This window comes from Rhizoctonia solani, chromosome 4, assembly GCF_016906535.1.
Source record: "Rhizoctonia solani chromosome 4, complete sequence".
Classification (NCBI taxonomy): Eukaryota; Fungi; Basidiomycota; class Agaricomycetes; order Cantharellales; family Ceratobasidiaceae; genus Rhizoctonia; species Rhizoctonia solani.
Genome location: NC_057373.1, coordinates 1906966 through 1929319, shown reverse-complemented (window position 1 = coordinate 1929319; position 22354 = coordinate 1906966). Strand labels below are relative to the sequence as shown.

The following is a 22354-nucleotide window of genomic DNA, read 5'->3' as shown; positions in this document are numbered from 1 at the left end:
GCGTTCCGGGAATCTACTTGGGACAAGTCTTCGCCTTTTGGTTGGTCAGGTCGAGATTGACTCATCGGTCTAACTAATCGTATCCCGCGGGTAAAGATAAGATATTGTTTTCGGCGTGGCTGGAATGTATGGCGGAGGAGAGATCCCAAAGGTAGGCGACCAGTAGTTCGACTAGTCATTCTGGACCAGGGCACTGGAGCGCATATGCGAAGCGATTACACGTGACTGATAACTTGTTATAATCATGACACACTTGTAATTAAATAAGTGATTGTTCGAGGCAGTATTTGAACGGACGTATATCTATGCGATGGCTTCTGAACTTCGGATGGTGGATAGCGATCGCACAGGAACGGTGACTGCCATTGATTATCCAGATTTGTTCATCCACGTCTCGGCTACAACATCTCATTATCTTAGCCATGATTCCAGCTTAGCCAACGTTCCTCAACTAGCCACTCGTCATGCGCCATTCCTTCAGTCTATTTAAACCTGGGCTTCCTCGAAGGAGAACGTACACTGTACTCTTCAGACGACCATATAGCTTGCTCCACAATCTCGCACCCAACCGGGTAAACTTTTCGACCATGGCCAACTCTCCGCTCAGTGTAGAAGTGTCGCTTCCCTCAGGCAAAAAACTTACTATCCCCACTGGTCTGTTTATCAACAACGAATTCGTTCCCAGTGTGACGGGAGATACGATCGTGTGAGCCCATGCTTACATAAAGCTAATTTATTCCCGAGCATTAAACACATACTCGCATGATTTGAAGCACCGTCAATCCGAGCACTGAAGAAACAATTTGCACAGTACAAGCGGGTAAGCGCAGTTGTTCGAGATGGAAATGTTGCTCTGGTTTAATGCAGTTCCTTATAGCTTCCGCCAAGGACGTTGATATTGCTGTACAAGCTGCTCGCAAGGCATTCGACACAACATGGGGGAAACATGTACCCGGAACTCAGAGGAGCGCGTTGCTTCACAAGCTGGCTGATCTCATAGAGCGTGATGCGCAGGTAATACGAGTGTATATGTGCGATTATAGGGCGTCTAACACGATCAAAAGTCTCTGGCAGAGTTGGAGTCGCTGGATAATGGAAAACCCGTCGCTGTAGCCCGTGATGGAGACATCGTGGAGAGCGTAGGATGCTTGCGGTACTACGCTGGATGGGCCGACAAAAATCACGGACAGGTGATGGCTGGTTTACTTCTTTCTGTGCCTTAAACTAAGTGGAGATCGCAGACGATCGAAGTCAACGATGATACTAAGATGGCATATACCCGACATGAGCCGATAGGAGTCTGCGGACAAATGTGAGTGACCATAAATAAGTCGCTTACGACCCAACAATATGTTTACGGGAACACGTATAGTATTCCATGGAACTACCCTATCATGATGTGGGCATGGAAAACGGCTCCAGCGCTCGCATGCGGCTGTACCATTGTGATGAAACCCAGCGAGCTCACCCCACTTACTGCGCTGGTAAGTTAGTCTCCCACTCTGTGTTCCTATTTAACTTACTTGGCGACTTTACCAGAAACTCTGTGAACTAATTGTTGAGGCTGGGTAGTCTACTTTGCAGGTCCTAACTGATGCTTCTCTAACCCTTTTCGTCTAGCTTTCCAGCTGGCGTTCTTAACTGTGTTCCATCTCTAGGACCTGTGGGAGGAGCTGCTCTGTCGGAACACCTCGACGTCGATAAGGCAAGGCGTAGGTTTCATCACTTCGTCGTATGCTATGCTTAACGTTATTTAGATCGCATTCACTGGATCGACGGTTACCGGGCGTAAGATCCTGGCCGCAGCGGCGGCCTCTAACCTTAAAAAAGTTACTCTCGAATTGGGTGGAAAATCACCGAACATCGTGTTCCCAAGTGCAGATCTAGAACAAGGTAAATGTGGCTTTATCCACGTTGAAAACGGAGCCCTCTAATCTGGCGGTTCAGCGGCCAACTGGGCTTCGCTTGGTATCTTCTACAATCAAGGTCAGGACTGTACCGCAGGATCCCGGTAAGAACGCTGTTTTAATGAAGCATATCACCACATGCTCATACAATAATCTTACAGAGTCTACGTACACTCCTCAATCTATGAAAAATTCCTCGAACTCCTGGCCAAGAACGCTGCAGAGTTTGAGAAAGTTACAGGCGACGGGTTCAAGGAAGGTGTATCTGGTGGTCCAATCGTGGGGTTTCATGGTTTTAGAGCGTTCTATATACACTCATCATTATTCATTACATATGTAGGTTTCTCAAACACAACGCGACAAGGTTTGGTCGTACATCGAGAAGGGTAAATCCGAGGGCGCTCGTGTGGTAACCGGGGCCCAAAAATGGGAGGGAAAAGGATACTTTGTTAAACCCACGAGTCAGTGCCTTTTTTGTCATTCTCTAGGATTGCTTATTAATTGTTTTGGTCTAGTTTTTGCCGACACTACTTCGAACATGAAGATCGTCCAAGAAGAAATATTCGGTCCAGTCTTGAGCGTGTCCAAATTTGACACCGAAGAAGAGGTCATTGCCCTTGCAAACGATACTACCTACGGACTTGGCGCCGGGCTCCACTCCAGTAAATCCCACATCTTATATGGCAACCTTGCATATTCGAACTGACATTCAATATTTTCTAGACGATGCTAATCAGATTCACCGTGTTGTCAATGCCCTTAATGCTGGTACGGTTTGGGTGAATCAATATAACATCCTACACAATAATGTGCCATTTGGTGAGCGCCTTATTTCGACTTACCCGTACCTGCTAACGAGTTATTTGAAAGGCGGATACAAACAGAGTGGTATCGGTAGGGAATTAGGCAGCTATGCCCTCAAGGAATATACCAATGTCAAGGCTGTTCACTGGAATTTTGGAGAGAAGATGGGCTGGCCCTTTTAAATATTGAAAAAATGACCTTCAAAATAACTGTTTAATTAATCGAATGAATTAATGAAACTTTATTCGGACGGCTTGCCGATCGAAGCAGGGACCGATTGCACAAACGATAAGACACATGAGCGATCGGGGTTAAAAGAAGTTTGGTTGGCAATTGGCACCTCCCTGGTATAAATATCGGTGACCATGAGTCAGCCAACTACCTCGCGCCTGCTCTCACTCCCACATTGGTCTGAGCGACGTGCTAACGCCCAAATCCTCTTACTGATCAAAGTGCCCACCAGTGGGCCAGAATGTCTAACACACCAGTGGATGAGCGCCAAGCTTTGCTAACAAAAAACGACGGTGGGACACCAATCGTACAAGAATATGGCACAGCCAGCTCGTCGGGCACGTCAACACCATCCATAGTCAAACCGAGCGCTATTAATAGCCCCTCTGGAACCGACTTGCTTTGGATTCTTGGTGGTCTATGGTCCGCCGTTTTCCTTGGAGCTCTGGACACCACTATCGTTGCAACGCTTGTCTCACCTATCGGGTCTTATTTTCAAAAGTCACATCAGGCTTCTTATCTAGGAACCTCCTACTTGCTTAGCGTGTGCTGTTTTACTCCCCTCTATGGTCGGTTGAGTGACATCATGGGACGCAAAGGAGCTATGCTGCTTGCTCTGTCATTATTCGGCATGTTTTTCCCGTAACCGTATAGCGGCCAGGTTTCTGATATAATCATATTAGGAATTGGCACACTGTTGTGTGGAATAGCTACTTCTATGGAATTCTTGATTTTTGCGCGTGCAGTCGCTGGCATGGGTGGCGGAGGGTGAGTGGATAAATGAGCGACTCTCCAGTCACAAATTGACAGTGTTTGTTTCAGCGTTATGACAGGTCGGTACTTGTGTTATTGCGCCGACCAACAGATGTCTTATGCCTCACCGCAGTTTCCAGTATTTCAGTCACGGATATTATTCCATTGTACGTGAGAGCATTCTTGACTTCTGAATACGCCGTTGAAATGTAAGTCTGGCAGGAAGCAGCGTGGTCTGTATCAAGGACTTGCCAATATGTAGGTTTAATCTCAATCTTCGAAAATCGGTCCCGACTCACTTGGACAAGTTTGTTTGGATTGGGTTCCGGGATTGGAGGTCCAGTAGGCGGATGGATAAACGATACTTTCGGATGGTGAGCTTCAGAACTTGAGATTCGCTACGTGTTGTTGATGTCCATCGCTTAGGCGCACAGCATTCCTTATTCAGGTGTGTACTTACAATGTTCCCACCCATGCATTCCACGCATTAATTTCCCCAACTTTAGATACCCATTCTTGTGCTGTCTGCAATCGTTATCACTTTCAAAGTTAACATCAAACTACCCGAAACCAAACAAACTGCGCGCCAGAAACTCGCACGTATTGACTATGCTGGTTCATTTACGTTAGTGGTCTGCGTCGGATCGTTACTCCTTGGATTGTCCCTCAAAACCGGGGAGGATCTCAAGTGGAGTAGCCCCATCGTTGTCAGCCTGTTGTGCTTGAGTGCTGTCTTTGCGGTCGTGTTTGTCCTTGTGGAGGCGAAATGGGCACCCGAACCGGTAATGCCGATGAGACTGCTCACGATGAGGACGCCGTTTTTTGTCGCAGTTTCGAATTTGTAAGTTGGTTTGAGTTGTCCCAATCCTATGCTCACGTTTATCTGCGTAGCTGCATGAGTTGCTATGCATTCTCAATGGTATGTGTGGCCCAACCGTGGGTGAGCCAGATTCTGATCATATTATCCAGTTATACAATGTTCCGCTGTACTTTTCAGCAGTACGGCTTAATTCTGCTAGCGAATCAGGTGCGTGCGCAAGTATTCGTGACTACGCTCTACATGTTAATGTCAAACCCTCTCAGGTCTTCATTTATTGCCTAATGCGGTTGGTTTAGTCCTTGTACGTGGTTGAAAGTGATCGTCTAAACTTGCTTTACGTATAGATAGCTGTCTCGTGTGGTAGCGTCTTTGCTGGGTGGCAAGTTATCCTTGTTCATTTGTCTGAGTATCGCCTAATGATCTCGTAGGATGATGCGAAGAACCGGAAAACTGTACTGGTTGACGATTGCTTCAGCAGCTGGAGCTTTGTTATCAGCCGCCTTGATCTCTTCTTGGAACGAGTCTACGCACCATTTGCACCTTTGGCTCGATATTGCATTTGGAGGGTTCGGCATGAGTTCCCTCATCACTTCAACTCTTATGTAAGAGGTTTGCTATGACACTGATTGCTGAATTCTTACATTTTACCAGGCTCTTATTGCAAGTGTAGACAAAAAAGATTATGCTGTCGCGACTGGTAGTGAGTTCAATTTGGCTGGGAACCCATTGGATTTTCTAACCCTTTGATAAAGTATCATATTTATTTAGGACTACTGGTCAAGTTCTTGGAGTAAGTCTCAGCGGAGCCCTGGTCCAGGCTGTCCTCGTAAGCTCCCTTAGAAAAGGTATACAAGGGCCGGATGCAGAAAAGGTGAGTCCTCATCACCCGTTTGCCGCGTGGAAAGTCTGAATATATGATTGTAGATCATCCAAAGTATCAGGTTCGGAACACAACAAAACCTCATTTTGTACAACTGACACGTTTGATCAGACATTCGACCGCGATCATCCCCACGCTTGACCCACCTTTGAGGGTGGTCGCAATACAATCATATCAACGTGCACTCACAACTGTTTTCACCTGCCAAGTCGTTCTCGCTTTCGTTCTTATGCTCAGTTGCTTGCCTATCGAAGAGAACCCATTACCGTCAGTCCATTTTCCAATTGGCACTGCTTTATGATTTTGATGGCCAATTTCTTCGCAGGGGTTCTCATGAGGAACAGGAGCAACAGGAGAGGCTCAGGAGGGAGAGAAATGGGAGGGTAGCTGCCTAAAAAGTTGTTTTCTATTCCCTTCGTTGTAGATACTTGAATCTTGCCACGGAGCAGAGCATTGGAGTAGTATCAGTTCTGGCACTATGCGCCAGTCACAATCGTATTTATGTCGCACTAACTGCAGGATGAGAATCAACCGAAATAAGCGTAAAAATGTGCTTACCGGTGCAGTATTTAGGTCAAACACTAGGGTATTTCTCCTCAATCCACCTTCGCTGTCTCTTTTCTATGGTCACCCGTTGTTGGCTGGGTTCCCCAGGGGTGGTCTCCATAGAATCAGCAAGCCGTACTCGTGTACTTCTAGCCGGACATGGAAGCACGCTGGAGGCAGCGACCGTTACAATCGAGCCAAAGAACGTGAGTCCGAAGAGAGACGAAACCAATGAGCGGCGTTGAGTTGGGGATATGCGGAATCGGATAGACCGGGCTGGCATATTTACTATAGGGTCACAGTAACGCATCCGGTCTTAGGACATAATAACGATGCAAGTTTCTTTTGAACATACCAACCAAGAGGAGACACTCAAGAGCATCAGTAAGCGTCGCCCGAACGTGGTTATCTCCAAGTTTCCACACCCTTAGATAATCACACATCTCGCAATTTGGAAATATCCCGAATAAAGAAATAGTGTATTTTTGGGTTAAATAGTCTCGCGTGATAGGCATCGCATTCATCAAAACAGAGTCGAACAACAGCCATGTAAAAAAAAACGACCTATCAGTGCGCGACGACAGTGGTCTCAGGAGTGGTGTCATTCTTCTCCGCAGAGTTAGCAGCGGCATCCGCGTCCGTCTCACCAGCCTCCCTCTTTGGTGCGTCGACTGCAACCTTGACAGCAATCTGGCGACCGTCGATTTCCTTTCCGCCAGCAGGAGCCGACCCATCCCCAGACTCAACAGGCGCGAAATGGGCAAGCGCCTTTTTCTGTTCCTCCTCGTTGCCGACATCAACAAACCCAAAACCTTTCGAACGACGAGCTCCCCAACGACGCGTAACGACTCGAGCGGATACAACATTGATACCGGCATCCGTGAAGATCTCTGGAATTAAATATAAGCTGAAATATCTTAGATCTAAATGCGCCATAACTCACGCTTCAAGCGAGCGTCGTCGACCGAAAAGGCAAGATTGGCCACAAACAGCATGTTCTTACTTGGCTGGCCTTCTGGTTGTTCACCTGCGGGGCGCGGAGGGCGTGGGGCCCTGGGTGTCCTAGGCTTCTTGGCTTTCTAAAGAACATGTTAATTTGGTTGTATTAGAGTGCATTATTCAGATACTTGCCTTGGGGGCAGAGTCGGCAGCTCCGTTAACGGCATCAGCTCCAGCGGCGGATGGTTCACCAGCTGGGGTTTCAGTGGTTTGTTCACCTTCGGCGACAGCATCGCTAGATGTAGTTGGTCCCTTTTTGCCCTTGCCCTTGCGCTGTAACGGGATAAGGATCAATGATGGGGAAGAAATCGACCTAAAATCGACCTACACCCCACTTCTTCTTCTTCTTGGGCTTGAGAGCATCGCCCACGGCGGCAGCAGCTCCTTCAACCGCATTTTCAGCCTTTTCGACAAGACCGGGCTTTGATTCCTCAGCTTGGCCTTCTGCCTCGGCCTCGGTTACCTCACCAGGCGGAGCGCGCGCATTGCGGCGACCGGTGGCACGTCGCTTGGACCTGCGCTCGTTCCTCTCCTTTTCTTTCTCTGAGGCAGGCTTGGCGAGTTGTACAATAATAGGGCGACCTTCAAGTTCCTTGTCGTTGAGATCTGTGACAGCCTTCTCAGCTGCCCCGAGTGTCTTGAACGTGACAAACCCATAACCAGCTGGGCGGGATCCACGATGGATGACCTCGGAAGATACTCTATAACCAAAATTGCCGAATTAGTCCAATGTGGCGCATGTATGCTATATAAATTTTACAGAGTACGCACATATCATTGGAGAATGATTCGAAGAACTTTTTGAGACCTTCGTCGGTGGTGGCATAGGCGAGGTTGCCGGCAAACACCTAGATGTGTAGAAAAAGACGCGTTAGCAACGCGATTGGAGACTCGGAACATTCTCAGGGCATAGTGAAAATGGGATCGTAGAGTGATGTACGCGTGAAAGGGAAGGAGCATGTACCTTGTGTCCCGTCTCCTCGGGGCTGGCTGGGGTAGGCTTGCTGTCAGCAGCAGGGGCAGCCGCGGGGGTGGTCGCGCCAGCTGCAGTCCCAGCGTTGTTGGTGGTAGCTGCAGTTGCTTCGCTCGTCACGCCGTTTGTGGTAGGCACGGCGTTGACTGGTGGGGGAGCGGCGACAGAGGACATGGCGAGCAGGTTGCTGAAACAAGCGCGTCAGTATATCTCAATCATCATTCCTACTCCTAACTCACGCGTAGAAAGTTTATAAGAGCAGTTGCGAACAGTGAACCAAGTGGATTGACGACGTGGTTAGGAGAAAAGTCCTGATCCTTGGGGCCGTAGCTAAAAAGGCGGAGGCCTCAGTCACCCCATGTGGACCCCGGAGATTCCTGTTGACATCATCCTGGACTAATCCTAACACTTTATACACCACAGTTCCGCTTTTTTACGCTGCCAACGTAATCTATACCAGGTGGTCGGCTTTTTTATGTGAACAATCGATCCTATATATTGGGGTCTCCCGTCCAACTGTATCATAAATGTCATTCTGGGATTAAGCCGCGTAACCGTAACCTGTTTCAGATGTGTAACGCGGTGGTCCAAAGCTTTGAGATAGTGGCTCTAGATTCCAGAACCAGATCGCCAGATTTGGCTCTGGTAGCCCATATGAGATTACTTGTTTAATTTGCTTCGATATTCGATTTACCGCCACAGGCGTCGTTGTTTCAGTCCATGCTTCGGCCCAAATAGATATATCGGCCCCTCCATCCACTTAGAAGATTGTCTTGATCCCGTTGACCCTGGATATGATTATAATTTTTAGGTCCGCACGCCCTCAGTGCAGGACATACTCCGGCACATTCCGTGCAGAGCCCCCAACAAAGAGCTATAGTATTGATGCTACTTGCTTACGACTATTCAAGTAGCTTTTCTACATTGCCATCTTTGTGCCCAGTGTCCCAACCAACCGGGACTGGCCCCCCATTCGCGATGTGGGGACAATTAGCTTCTGAACTTCCTTGCAAAGAAAACCAAGATGGTTGAAGCCCCGCGCATGGCACTACTTTGGTCGAGAAATTCTGGCGCATATCAAGATTAGGATAGGGGGTGACATGCTCTGTACTTATAAGCCTTCCCGGTTTCAGCACCCTCCCTAATCTCTTGTCCAACCCATCCCACCAAGGATGAGTTCTGGAGACCTAGTGTTGAAATGGTAAGGCCACGTACTACCCAATACATCGTTCACACTCTTAGCCATATACTTGTAGGGCGTGGCCCAACCCAGAAGACTTACGCAACGCAGAATTGACATCGACTAGAGAATCGGGAGAAGTGAAGGAGTTTCAGGCACGTCCTCCGTTCCCCAACACGCTACAGAGCCATGATCGTGACAGTTCATCTGTAGTTTGAGACACCTCCAGCAGACACCATATTCGTCACCTACTTCTTCCGCTTTAACCATCACACCGGAAGGTTCGAGGAAGCTGGACGTCTTGACTGGTACCCCAGCTCCGAACGTGCTGGGTCGGTATACTTTGGGGAGCGTCAGGTCCAGATGAATGCGTTGCACAGGAAGAATAAGCCTACAAGTCGGTGAGTGGTCTTGTTTAGAAAATATCGTCTGGCTTTCGACAGCTAACACTGAGCGGCACAGCTCGCGCAGATTCAAGTCTAACAAGGGCAACGAGTACAAGTGGAAGAAAGGGAGCGACGCAGGGATGCAGGAGCTAGACTTTGTTTGCGTGGATTCTTGGCGACGAGTTGGTACGTATTATCGTCCCACAAATGTTTGTCATTGATAATAATGCCACATGAAAAAGTCGGCAGATGGTCGAACGAGTCACAAACCTTGACAATGACTTCTGGTGGCTTCGCCATCTTCGACGAGTTGGTGGTCACACTATGGCTACAGATTTGGCGAAGAGAGAAAGGCTTCTGGTAAAGTCCACCTCGATTCACTTTGTTTCAGCACACTTCCCTCCCCAATGAACCCATATTACTGAAGCTGTGGCTGCTGTTTGTGCATTAATGTCATGATATTTTCATTAATACATTCCAACGTGCTACATCAACTGCGTGTCAACGAGCCTCCGGGTGGGCGCACGGGGTCAATTCGACGATGAAAACCAAATCACTTAGCAAATGGCACCCTTACTCACGAGTTCGGCAGACAATGAGCAAGCCGTTCAAACCATAACACGATGGACCAGTCGGGTGGAATTGTAGATTGCCGTGATACCCCCCCCCCCTCAAGAGGACGGGGAAAATCCATAAAATGTTTGAAACTCGTTGGTGATGCGATGGTCGGACACTAGATAGATGCGCCAGGCTGGAATCATCACACAGCCAGCGGCTAAATTAAATGATGTCCAGAGATCTAGACAAGTTAACCAATCGTCAAGAGCGTCGTGCACTTTGTCGGGTATCGGAAGCGAGTGCACGAGGCTGGATCCCACAAAATAAGCAATAAAAACGAGATGAATTCCCAGCAAGATCCGCAGAAGATAGTACATAGAACATCGATTGGCCGATCATCTACGTTATCAAGGCGATGGGACGTCAAAATGGATCTTGGTGAGGCAAGTCAAGTGGAACCCGGCGGCAGAACTCGACTTGGCCATATATTGCACATGTGATACATCGAAATATTTTTCCTGGTGGCACCTCTGGTCCGATCGATCCCCCTGCGCACTAGATACATCAATCCGAGGACGCGTTACCTAGCCTCAAATTGTACAACTTTTACCCAAGGCGGTCATTTACGCAAACTATTTCGCATAGAAGGCGTACTCACTACGAGTGGTACGCTTCTTGTACATTATGCGGTGTCCGCATTCCTTGCACCGAATAGGCTCCCTGGGTCGTATCTCGTTTTTTGCACCACAGTCTACCATGAAAAGTTGGCAAGGTGACAAAAAAGAATTTGAAAGGTAGAAACGTCAACTTACCAGCACAGAGGTAGTCCATTTCTCCTCTATTGTGGGTTTGTGATATAGCTATTCCATTATTGTATTGATTGTCCATCCTGTCTATCGAGGCAAAGTCTAGTGGCAAGGAAAAAAACAAGTTGTTTGTGCCGAAGACCGGAAGCAGCACAGCACGTGAGCATGCCTCGTTCGGTTTAAGCTGCTTACGAATCACTTCAGCCGGGCATGTACCGTGAGGAATGAGAGAGGATGACAGAGGTATGGCGCCATACATGGCCCGGGTGTTCAAACATCTCCGCGGGGGCACGAGACAGCAATAACGGATAGCAATAACCACCACTACCTCGGCGGTCCAAGACACCGAAATACTTGTTTAGAGCCTCTCTTTCCCGTGCTACATTTCTACACATCCGCCACACGACAGTGACCGATCTTCCGCGCGCTTTGAAACAATACACACCTAGCTAGATCTATCCCCTATTTAATGATTGAATCTATTAGAGCAATCGTCTCCCAAGTATGTGGTTTTTCAGCTGTGACGCCACTTCGGAAACACTGAAAGAGTGAATCCTTAGTCTCTAGGATGGTTATACTTTATCTCGTGGACGGTATCGTTCTATCCTCAAGTGTTTCTTAATATCCGTCGCAAAAGGTAATGTTTCGATCTGATGAAACCGATCCAATTAGAATCTCATAAATTCCGCATGATGAAGTGTTGAAGGACTATCTATTGACTTTGTGTCACTCAATGTCGTTGGATTTGCTAGGTAGCTACACGACCCACTTAACCTCAGACTGCGATCTTACCATGCAACGTAGTTACGCAATCTATACAACTAATTTCTATTTTAACGAGGAAGTTCGGGAGGAGTACCGGCAAAGGCATAACGGTTATGACAACTCAGTCCAATTGAACGATATTGCATTTGCGATTCATGTGAATTTCGCTAAACCTCGTTTGTACCATGCATTCGCCTCTTACACTGATACCTAGGCCTTAGCATTAACACTAGTTACCTGGTCTCAAACTTTTTACTACCACCGAGGTCCCGGGCAAACATTATCGACCTTTAACGGAGTTACAATCGCATTTATGGTGATATTCATTGGGACTGATCTCGGAAGGGTGGCAATTCACCAAGCTCGTTTGATTGACGTTCTTTACCATCTTGGCACGTTTAAGCTCTACGTGAGCATTGCAAAGTACATCCCTCAGGTATGTACAACACTTATCAAACCTGACTTCTACCATAATTATATCTCAGGCCTTTTCAAACTTTAACCGGAAATCTACCGAAGGATGGAGCATAGGAAACGTGGTCTTGGTGCGTGGATCATATAACATACATGCGCTCATTAACACATATTACTAGGATTTCACTGGTGGAGTATTGTCACTATTGCAACTTCTGATAGATTCATTTGCACTGGATGATTGGTCATCTATTACCGGCAACCCAGTCAAATTGTGCGTCCACTACCATTATCTTATTTATCGCAACCTCCTGTTCCTGAAGCTAGTTGTTTATTGGTAGCGGCCTATCCATGCTGTCTTTGGGTTTTGGTCTTCTGTTCATCTCCCAACACTATATCCTATATGCAACGAACCGCTCAACAAGTCATGACAACAGTCCGCATGACACTGAAGTCGCAGCCGGAGAATCGCGACCTTTGTTGCGATAAGTTAGGGGGCCAATATAGACACGCATATATACATGTAACGTGCTATAATAGATCTATATTCTTTCGGTCTTAATACGTGTGCTCCCCTGGCGGTCACTTTCCCTGGAGGTCCTGTTCGGTGCATCACAAGAGAGCGTGTTTGATTGAACTCGGGGCAAAGATCGTGATGCGCGTGTTGCCCCCGTTGCTATGGTATACCACGTTTTCAGTGGGGGAACTGCGCGCGGCGTCGGGACCTGACAGGTGCGATTCAAGCACGATCTAGGACTTAACCACGGCCTGTGCGCTTTGTGTAACGATTGATAGGACAGAGTTAATAAAACGCTAGAGGAAGTTCGAATGGACATGCTATGAGTAACGGTAACGTAGCAACAGCTGTGCGATTTAGGCTCGGCTGTAACCATGCCAGCCAACAGACGAAAAGTCACCCATCTGTGAATATGCACAGTCCGCATCGAGGTTGCATCCGCTTTGAAAGGAGACCGCCCCACTTTGTCGTTCCCCAGTGGATACGCCGTTTTCCGTGACAACACATCCAGAGTTCGATCCTGCGCTTTAAAGTGCCATCACTAATGATCGCCCTCAGACACAACCCCTGCCCCTCGTAAGAGCTGCAGCGTCCAAGCCAGTCTATTGGCTTTCTCCGCAGCGCTGTTGGTATTGGTTTTTCCTTTCGCCATTTCACCTCTTCCGTTCCTCAAGCTAGTCTTGTCAACATGACGACACTCCCTACATTTATTGAGCTTTTGGCATCCCTGGGTCTGGATGAGAAAGGCTCTCCCCCGCAACGTCATGGGTCACCTCCCTCTTTGAGAAGTTCTTCTAGTAGCCCTAATACTATTGAATGCGCACGATCCTCGCCTCCATCTCGAGAACACTCACTTGGCAGCTCACCTGCGATCGTCATTGATGCTCCCGATTCTGTTAAGGTTCGCTCATTGGGTCCTTCTTTCGGAGTCGGGGAACCCGATATGCACCATACGGTGCAGAGACCGTGAGTACCAGGCACCTTTTCTGAGGTGCCGCAAATTGACTAAAAGTTACACAGAACGGACCGTTTGTTCGACGTGGAAGTATTAGTTCGCTAGATATGCCGCCAATTCACGTAAGTCCAAGGCACATGGCGACAAATAAATTTTTTATCTGATATTTGGCCCTTAGTCTGTCCACGAAGAGAGTTCGGCTAGAAAACTTGGTTCTTCCTCTCCGCCAAATTCACGGCTCATGTCTCGCCGACGGCCCTCAATGGCCAATTTGACCCTCGACCCGGACACGGCTCAGAGCTCGACCCCGATCTCTTCATTGTTGCGTCGGCGGTCACCCCAACCATCTCCAACCACTCCCGGTTTCAGAATGTCCCGACGTAGCTCGGTCGCTTCAGGCACCGCCTCCCCTTCACCCTTGACGCCGCCAAGTGTTCCCGCCCTGCCAACTCTGCCCCCGATGCCAAGTAACTACTCGTTCGGCACGCCAGGACTACGTACCATGCCGAGCTCCGAGTTTCGCTCTCCGCGACGAGGAGACATGAGCGATGTGGATGAATTGCCGGCCCATTCATCCCCACGTATACATCGTAAAACCCATTCACGCTCCATCTCTGCGGGGAGCTCCAATTCTTCGATCAGTCGTCGTGTTCTCAAGACTTCAAGCAAGCCTTAAGTTTCCTAGATTCATTCATTCCTGCATTCATTCATCCATTCACATATATCTATGGACTCGTGATCGCTGTATTTTTATATCGTTTTTCTTGTTGCATTTGACTATCATTAACTATCTTTCGGCTTCTACACGTTCCACTTTCATGTCAAATGCTGGTTGTCTTGACTTTTATTGTGGACAATAGTTTCATTGTTACTAGGGTCTGCGCTTCGATTGCTGCGTTTGGGTGATTTTATTTTGCATCATGGTCATATATACAATATATGCGCATCAAACAACAACATATTTGATTAATATTTCCTCAATAAGAACTAGCCCTGAGCCATCTTGCAATATAACAGGGCGGTCGAGCGACTCCGCAGCACGCTTCGCTCGCATGTCCAAGAATAACACAAGCCCGACTGGACCGTTGCCGAGCCCGTATAGCCCATAAGTTTAGTTTTCCACCCTCGAACCTCGCAACCGTATCCGTTAATTTGCAAGAGTAGCCTATAGTCCTATGCAGTACGTGAACATGACATATGATCAATCAGGACTATGACAGTTACCAGCATTCTAAATCCTACATTTGAAAGAGGTTCTTACACATGGTGGAACCGCGCGAAGCGGATATGAGTACGCACAGACCAAGGGGCCTGGTTGCTTCCGATGTTTGATGTAAAGTCGCTGCCGATCCTATTTCTGGCGTTCAGTTCCTTTTTCTCTCTCGCTCCAAACCTCTTGCGCCTTGTGCCCCCCGCCGCTCATTGAATTCCTCTCTGTACAGTCTCTCATAGACCACCGCCGCCATGGCTGTTATGTCTCGCCTCCTGCCGCTTTTCGGCTATTCCACATTCGCAATTTTCCTCCTTGTTCTAATCGCGACGCCTACCGACGCGCTAGTACATGAACCCGCGCGCATGTTGCCCGTGGTCACGACGCCATCGCAAAGCGCAAGCGTAATCCTGTAAAGCGCGCCAAACGATGCCGTCCTCAGACCTCTACGTTGGTTTCAGCCAGCGCCACCCCGTCGAGCTCCACTCCGGCCCCGGCAACCACTTCTTCCTATTATTCCGCCCCAGCCGAATCAACCCCCGAGCCTACTACCAAGGCCGCCGAGCCACCACTTCCCAAGCACCTGAGCCTACCACCTCGGAGCCAGCTTCGACCTCTCAATCTGTCGTTCCCGCTCCCATCAGTACCAGCGTAAGCATTGGGGGTGGAAGCAGCGGCGGAAGCACCGGGCTGGATCCCAACAAGAAGCTCTTTTGGCCTGGACCAGCGGTCCTACCGACTTGGAGAAGTTTGCATATGGAACCGAGTTGGAGGGTAAGTCGGGTATTATTCAACTTGAAATGTCTACTCATTGTGTTACAGCGTGTACACTTGGAGTCCTTACAATCCAGATACCACCGGAAAACTCGGCATTCGTTTCCTCCCGATGCTTTGGGGAACTAAGCAAAAGTCTTCCTTTACAGAACAAGTCAAGTCTGTCACTGGCGAGTATATTTTGGGTTTCAATGAGTATGATTTTATATTTTTTTCGGCCAAATTATCCTACTAAAACACCCCAGACCAAACCAGGGAGACCAGTCCAACATGAGTGCTGCGGACGGTGCTGCTCTGTGGAAAAGCATGATTCTGCCGCTGAAGGCAAAGGGTGCCAAGCTGATCTCCCCTGCTACTACATCGGCACCATCCGGTAAACAGTGGATTAAGGACATGATGAATGCTTGTGGTGAAGACCGTGCCAGGTAAATTCATTTTTACATTCATTTTCTTATTAGTGACTCACCAACTTTTAGTTTGATTTTATTGGCTTGCACTGGTATGGCACGGACATCGAGTCGTTCAAAGCTTACGTGGTAGGTTAACCCCTCCCAGCTGCCCAATCTATTAACTCTGAATAGACGATTTTTAAAACCTTCAAGCCACTCATTATCTCGGAGTATGCCTGCCAAGATTTCTCAGGTGGTCCTCAGTGCACCAAGCAACAAACCGAAACGTTCCATTACACCATGGGTGCTTGGTTCGATCAGCATGAGGGTGTTGCAATGTACAGCCCATTCGGTAAGTTGGTATGACTGGCTTTTTGTGAGTTTGTCTAATCCGCTCTCAAGGTTTCATGAAGGATATGGGTAATGTCAACCCCGACAACCAGCTCATGAACCAAGACGGGACTCCCAACAACCTGGGTAATTGGTACCTTTACCACGAGTAATGCAACCGGCTCGTTCTAGTTTGTTTGATATATACCCGCCTTGTTCACTGTGTCTTACAAGGATTAGACTTTGGATACTCCTTTCAATATATCTCACAACTTTTCTCTGTTTAATGGGTGTTCGGTTGTGTACTTTATCTGAGTTAATGTACAACGAACTCCTTTGTATTATTTATCTCCGTTCATCCGTTCTTTGCATACACAAAACTCGGCCGCCCGCGCGGTGGATCTAAACAGGAGTAGATGTGCGTCATTTTAACTCAAGGTAAAAGCGAGATGTGAGTCATGTGACTTCACGATAATTTATGTCGCCCATTCACGTGCAGGCAGGATCGGAGTCTTTCTGACAGTCATCATGAATGCTCGCGTCCTGCGAGATATCGCCGCACGTAAAGGTGTTGCTGCCACCGAAATAACTCGAAGAGCTTATCTCTTTGTTGCACGAAACCAAACTCTGCCCCCTCAGATCCGTTACCAGGCACAACTACAACTAAACAGTTTTAGCAAATATACTCGCCCGAACAGCGTAAAAAATCGATGCACAGAAACTGGACGAGGGAGGGGTATCATATCTAAGTTTGGTTTGTGCCGAGTAAGTCAACAATGGCTCATCGTTACATCTTACTGAAGGCTAGAACAAACAAACTAGTATCAACTACGGCTACAAGCACTCAGGGGAGAACTTAATGGTGTAAAGAAAGCATCGTGGTAGTTTTACTTGGGTGAGTGCATCTTGGGTGCGGCACGCAAGTTCAACTAATCAGGCCCCACCCACAGCTCTTCTTCTATCGTCGATGATTTGTAGATTCCAAGCTGGTCCAATCTGCATTATAATCTCAATTGCTCGTTTGGGGCCTCATTCATATGGAGATAATATTCTCTATGTACGATCAGACGCCCAATAAGCGCCCCATGCAGCCAAAACACAAGCCCAGTAGTGTGAGAAAATTGCACGTCGTGCTCTTACATCATACCTCGGCATTCTATTCTGCGCTATTATGGCGAAACTGGATTCTCCGGACCTTGAGTGAGCTCACACCGTTCAACACTGGTATAGTACTTGATCAAACTCGTCGAATAATCTCACCTCGGTACTGTACCTTATGCACTAGACGCTTTCTATGCCGAGCACAATTGAGCCGGTGATAGCAACAGTTTGCCGACTATGTGCGGGCCTATTCACTCACGCTCAGGACCCTTCAGGTTGTGCTGAGGTCGCGCCGACACTGAACTCCGATGTGGTCGCCAGCGGACACCCGGACAAGGGCTTAAGTAGGCCTCGCTTGACAGCCTCTGAAGACCAGACCCATCTCACCTTCTAATCCGAGTCGCTCTCGATACACCGCTACACTTACCTTCTACCTCCCGTCTAACTTTATCATGGTTGTCAAGATTGGTGAGTGACAGGGCTGAGCAACCTTGACAGAATTCGAGGCTGACTGTATGCATAGCTGTCATCTACTACTCTGTAGGTTAACTTGTGATGTGGATTTACCAAGAGCTAACTGTTGCGACAATTAGCTTTACGGGCATATCGGCAACCTCGCCCAGTCGATCAAGAAGGGTGCTGAATCCGAGGGCGTTGAGGTCACTCTCTTCCAAGTGTACGTATCTTTTGGGTGGCCACACTTTACACCAAAGCTCATGTGCTCTTCGATTTTCAGTCCCGAGACTTTAAGTCCTGAAGTCCTCACTAAGCTCGGTGCTCCCCCACGCAACCCAGATATCCCTACTATCACTGCTGAGGATATGAAGCAATTCGATGGGTTCGCCTTCGGAAGTGAGTGTGTGCATAATGTGCTCTATTGATGTGATACTGATTCGGTTTTTCGTTAGTCCCCACCCGCTATGGACGTGCTCCCGCGCAAATCAGCGCCTTCTTCGATACAACCGGCTCTCTTTGGTTCACCCAGGCCTTGGTTAGTATATGATTTAAGGAATTTCCAGATTTATTAACGCATTTTGAATAGCACGGCAAGTTTGCCACTGTCTTTGTCTCGACCGGTACCCAGCACGGTGGTCAGGAAACCACCACCCTCACTACCATGCCTTTCTTCGCTCACCACGGTATCAACTATGTCCCCATCGGTTACAAGTCTCCTCTCCTCGGTGACATGTCGGGCGTCCAGGCCGGTGGTCCCTTTGGCTCTGCGACGATGGCTGGCTCGGATGGTTCGCGCCAAGCAACCAGCAATGAGCTCGCCATCGCCGAGTACCAGGGCAAGCACTTCGCCGAGGTCGTCAAGACCTACGAGAGGGGCAAAGCTGCCGCGTAGGTGCGCTCCGCATTCCAGTTGAACAACGTATACTGAGCTCACCCTCTTGTTTCTTTACTTTGCAGACTCACTCCGGTCAAAGCTACCAAGCCTCCACGCAAGGGATTCTTCGCAAAGCTTCTCAAGTAGATTAAGCAGGGGCTCTCGTGTAGGTTACGACTCGGACTTGGTAATATTCGGTGTGGTGTAGTTGTGTTCATGTATACCATATCTTTAATTTCATCATGCAAGTTTATGCGCTATACATACAATTTCTCACAATCAAGCTCTCTAAGGTGGCTCCGGCGATCGCCTCAAAATCTATAGCGATTATTCGTTGGATTGAATCGCGAGTTTGGCGTACATTCCTGTAATAAAATGTCTTTGCGGTGAGTACTCTCACGTCTATCAGTACTTCTCAAGAGATGGCGATGCTAGATAGTGAGAGTCACTTGAACAACTGGGTGCACAAGGTCCGGATCATACGACCAGGCTATCATACTGCTCCCAACTGACTGAGCAACAAACTACGAGTCTCACTATATACCCTAAAAAGCTTAGGCCATGTATGTGCATTGATGGTATGTAGTTATGTGGATGCATACATGATGTGCAAAAGCTATTAATCCGACACCGGCATCCCAAAACTGAAAGGGTGAGAGCAAAAAAAGAATGTGGCCAGATCCACCAAGCTAGATTGCAAATTAGAACATGGAGTGTAGTATCAAGCGATCAAGCGTGGCAAGTAGCACGACGCCATACTGGACGAACTGTCTACTGGTACACGGTGACCGACTTGATCTCCCAATAGGCCTCTGCAACGGAAATATGATTAGAGAACCATTTTATTTGACAAAGATAGACATTCGTACCGTTATAGTTGGATGGCTCCATGATCTGATCGGTGCAAGTGCCCGGGCATCCGGAAGAGCCGTAAGCATCACCAGCCCAACCCCCACAGAGGGTGGTGTTGATAACGATGTTGTGTTTCTATAGGTTCAGTAAGGTTATTAGTATAAACATAACTTCAGGCGCGAAACTTATCTTACCTTGACTTCATTGGCAATGTTGCAAGTAGCATCCGTCCAAGAGGCGACTGGAGCACCCCAAGAATCCGGATTGGGGTTAGTTGCGTCGCCCTGAAGATCAGCTGGGATAGAGTCGCGCTTAAAACGCCCTGTATATACTTTATTAGCGCCACTTTCGCGAGATACATATACAATCAGGTGAGTACTTACAATGCGGATGCCAGTTTTTGTCCACTCCATCGCAATGACTGCTCCACCCGCATTGTTAAAGGCTTTACCATAGCTGGCCTCCTCTGGGTCCGAGAAACCGCATCCCGCGTTGTCGCCCTCCTTGCTTGCGCAGGTCTTACCCATCATATTCGACGTAGACTTATATTTAGCGATGGGGTTAGAGTCAAGCGTGCATGTCGAGTTAGGGCCGGTGTGGAGTGTGTACTGGTTAGCAGTCGCCAGGTTAACGTTTTCGAGGATGTCGATCTCTCCGTTGTTAGGCCAGTTATCCCCAACCGTCCAGTAGGCTATAAATGTAGTATTAGTCAATAAGTAACCAGAGCCGAGGCTTTGGCTTACCTGGCCAACCTGGGTGCGTAATTGGTAAACAATCGTGCAAGATAAGACAAAGGCGACACTTACTGAGCACCCGAAAGGCATATGCAAGAAATCTGCAACAAACAAACCACCATCATATTGCTTGCTCGATTGTATGCGGACCCTAAATGGTGTTTATACCACCTTAGTGCCCGATCATCCATATACGACATATTGGACTCACGACTTGCGTGCTTGGCCCTTTTCGAGCTTAGTGGTATTGTCAACCTTGATGACAGCTGCCCCGTCTTCCTGGACGTATGCCAAACCTGCGGCTGTGGCGTCTGCTTTGTTGAGGTAATTAACTTGGCCATTGGTAGGGTCGCTGTTTGGAGCCCGTAAGTCGACCGTACGCTATGAAAGAAAGGAGCAGGGTAAAGACTTACGGGAAGTTAAAGAACCACCAGTTCCTAAATTAGGCGATTGTTCGGGTCAGTCGGTTGGAAATTGATCCGGAAAGGCCGATGCTCCATGCACTCACTTGTCTGCGAAGAAGTCCTTGCCGGCAAATCGATCCTGGATGGCGTACTTTTTGCTGCCTGAGGTGGGTGCGCTGTAAGACGCGGATGTGGTCGTGGTGGCATTCTTTCCAGCAATTGCTGCGAATAAATTCATGTGGTAATTGCCGCCACAACTTGGCTCGCGTCACCGGCACAGGACATGTCACATCCGTTAGAAGATTGTCCAGCACCTCCCGCAGCAGCGAGTGAGTTCCCGCACCAACACTCTTTGCCGAACTGGGTTCCTGCCAGCTTGTAGCCATTCGCAGCACACGACTGGTACCAACTCATTAAGACCCAACACAGAGATCATCTAAATCAAGTAACTAACCTTAATACACGACGCGGTGTTCATACCGGTATCTGTGTGGTGATCTGAGAGAACGCGATTGGGAGCCTCGGCATCGGTGATGCAACCTTGCGCTTCCCAACCAGCTGGGACTGCTGTTGCACGACGAATATGGGCGTGGCGCGTAATACGGTGCACAGGTTTGTGGATATCAGCTTGAACCAAGGTTGGCAACACGGAGGTTGCAACGAGTATGGCGCCAGCGCCGAAGCTTGTAATCGAGCGGACCATTGATCAAGAAGTGGGCGCAAGAAGTGGGCGTTGCGATGCGATAGATAGCGATTTGAGTCAGGAAAGAACGACTAGGGCGCTGAGTGGAGCAAATAAAACGAGAGGTAGAGTCCAAGGTTGAGTTGGTTTTGGTGGAAGTCACCGGTTTTTGGGTGCCGCACGACCAAGAAAGAAGGGAAGCACGTTAATGGAACTGGCACGTGTTGTCTCCATGCATAAGGACTTCTTTCGGACTAATAGCAGTCTAATGATTATGAGAAAGGAAGATCGTTGGATAATCCCCCTGTTTAGCTAAGCGTTGCATATAGCTCAGCTCAGTGCTGCGCAGGTCCATCATTCTTTACCCATCAAAATATCGCTGCTGCGTGGAATGTATAGTAATTCGGCAATGGGCCGGTCTTGGTATTGTGCCGGTATATGAACACGCAAGTTTGAGCACCGGCGTCCTCCCGTAATTTAGTTAAGCGAGTCCTACTGTCGGAGAATGAGTATATTTTTGACACATTTACAAATGCACTATTTTAGTCTAGGTGGACCATTCGGACTGAAACTCTCTCATCTGTGAACGTATGCGTCGGTTCACGTCCGTTTCTCAGTTCCGTGCCATAGTTCGACGGGAATACTAATAAAGCAGAGGCTAAATTGAATCGGACAGCGTATCACGCTACTATAATGGAAAATGTCTGGAAGCCTCGCGTGTGTTAGATCCCAAGGTCGGCGGAGGAACCAGGGGCAATACTTTTAGCGAGACAGACTGATCGCCATCAAGCGGTGTTTGTTTGTTACAACCAACTTGTGCCGTGGATCAGGCTTGGGGTGTTTCTGTTGGAAAAGCAATAATTTCCATGGATACCCAGGGGGTAAGATCAAGTCATCCGCTAGTGCTTGTGCTCGATCATATGATGTACTCAATTGCACGTGGCGAAGGGGGAAGGAGAGGGGAGCAAGCGAGGGGGATTGGAATTGGGGCTGAAGACAAGGCTGATATGTATTGTAAGGACGTCACGAAACCCTGTTGCTGTACCGGCGGCAA

General features: G+C 48.3%; 8 protein-coding genes across 8 annotated transcripts; 6 read left to right on the top strand and 2 right to left on the bottom strand.

The window, feature by feature from the left end:
* Window positions 1-587: 587 nt before the first annotated feature.
* On the top strand, window positions 588-2893 carry RhiXN_00630 (aldehyde dehydrogenase family protein; the record flags this gene model as incomplete). The annotated part of the gene is made up of 15 exons (XM_043320449.1): window positions 588-706; window positions 774-820; window positions 878-1014; window positions 1065-1190; window positions 1242-1312; window positions 1373-1484; window positions 1540-1568; window positions 1621-1732; window positions 1758-1893; window positions 1948-2011; window positions 2069-2186; window positions 2248-2368; window positions 2423-2569; window positions 2631-2726; window positions 2778-2893. 15 exons carry the CDS (start codon window positions 588-590, stop codon window positions 2891-2893), a joined length of 1551 nt encoding a protein of 516 aa, XP_043179461.1.
* A 290-nt stretch (window positions 2894-3183) lies between these two features.
* RhiXN_00629 (major facilitator superfamily transporter) lies at window positions 3184-5790 on the top strand (the record flags this gene model as incomplete). The annotated part of the gene is made up of 18 exons (XM_043320448.1): window positions 3184-3511; window positions 3626-3710; window positions 3765-3779; window positions 3836-3862; window positions 3918-3953; window positions 4004-4069; window positions 4122-4143; window positions 4202-4536; window positions 4587-4614; window positions 4665-4722; window positions 4779-4816; window positions 4860-4898; window positions 4944-5117; window positions 5167-5215; window positions 5268-5386; window positions 5440-5456; window positions 5507-5662; window positions 5721-5790. 18 exons carry the CDS (start codon window positions 3184-3186, stop codon window positions 5788-5790), a joined length of 1662 nt encoding a protein of 553 aa, XP_043179460.1.
* A 718-nt stretch (window positions 5791-6508) lies between these two features.
* Window positions 6509-8087, bottom strand: RhiXN_00628 (RNA recognition motif protein; the record flags this gene model as incomplete). The annotated part of the gene is made up of 6 exons (XM_043320447.1): window positions 6509-6831; window positions 6885-7016; window positions 7069-7213; window positions 7269-7641; window positions 7712-7788; window positions 7905-8087. 6 exons carry the CDS (start codon window positions 8085-8087, stop codon window positions 6509-6511), a joined length of 1233 nt encoding a protein of 410 aa, XP_043179459.1.
* Window positions 8088-9085: 998 nt separating this feature from the next.
* On the top strand, window positions 9086-9843 carry RhiXN_00627 (uncharacterized protein; the record flags this gene model as incomplete). Its single annotated transcript, XM_043320446.1, has 5 exons — window positions 9086-9114; window positions 9170-9288; window positions 9323-9494; window positions 9556-9665; window positions 9722-9843. The coding sequence occupies 5 exons, from the start codon at window positions 9086-9088 to the stop codon at window positions 9841-9843; spliced, it is 552 nt and encodes a 183-aa protein (XP_043179458.1).
* A 1793-nt stretch (window positions 9844-11636) lies between these two features.
* On the top strand, window positions 11637-14170 carry RhiXN_00626 (PQ-loop repeat-containing protein 1; the record flags this gene model as incomplete). Its single annotated transcript, XM_043320445.1, has 7 exons — window positions 11637-11765; window positions 11823-12044; window positions 12094-12153; window positions 12202-12296; window positions 13161-13505; window positions 13560-13590; window positions 13673-14170. 7 exons carry the CDS (start codon window positions 11637-11639, stop codon window positions 14168-14170), a joined length of 1380 nt encoding a protein of 459 aa, XP_043179457.1.
* Window positions 14171-14958: 788 nt separating this feature from the next.
* Window positions 14959-16370, top strand: RhiXN_00625 (glycoside hydrolase family 128 protein; the record flags this gene model as incomplete). The annotated part of the gene is made up of 8 exons (XM_043320444.1): window positions 14959-15051; window positions 15102-15355; window positions 15410-15478; window positions 15527-15673; window positions 15724-15903; window positions 15955-15977; window positions 16121-16219; window positions 16270-16370. 8 exons carry the CDS (start codon window positions 14959-14961, stop codon window positions 16368-16370), a joined length of 966 nt encoding a protein of 321 aa, XP_043179456.1.
* Window positions 16371-17750: 1380 nt separating this feature from the next.
* On the top strand, window positions 17751-18775 carry RhiXN_00624 (NAD(P)H:quinone oxidoreductase, type IV; the record flags this gene model as incomplete). Its single annotated transcript, XM_043320443.1, has 7 exons — window positions 17751-17766; window positions 17822-17838; window positions 17892-17974; window positions 18035-18150; window positions 18207-18289; window positions 18341-18642; window positions 18712-18775. The coding sequence occupies 7 exons, from the start codon at window positions 17751-17753 to the stop codon at window positions 18773-18775; spliced, it is 681 nt and encodes a 226-aa protein (XP_043179455.1).
* A 624-nt stretch (window positions 18776-19399) lies between these two features.
* Window positions 19400-21321, bottom strand: RhiXN_00623 (WSC domain protein; the record flags this gene model as incomplete). Its single annotated transcript, XM_043320442.1, has 11 exons — window positions 19400-19440; window positions 19498-19615; window positions 19675-19791; window positions 19864-20171; window positions 20224-20232; window positions 20287-20315; window positions 20426-20566; window positions 20628-20651; window positions 20723-20840; window positions 20891-21017; window positions 21073-21321. 11 exons carry the CDS (start codon window positions 21319-21321, stop codon window positions 19400-19402), a joined length of 1281 nt encoding a protein of 426 aa, XP_043179454.1.
* Window positions 21322-22354: the final 1033 nt, after the last annotated feature.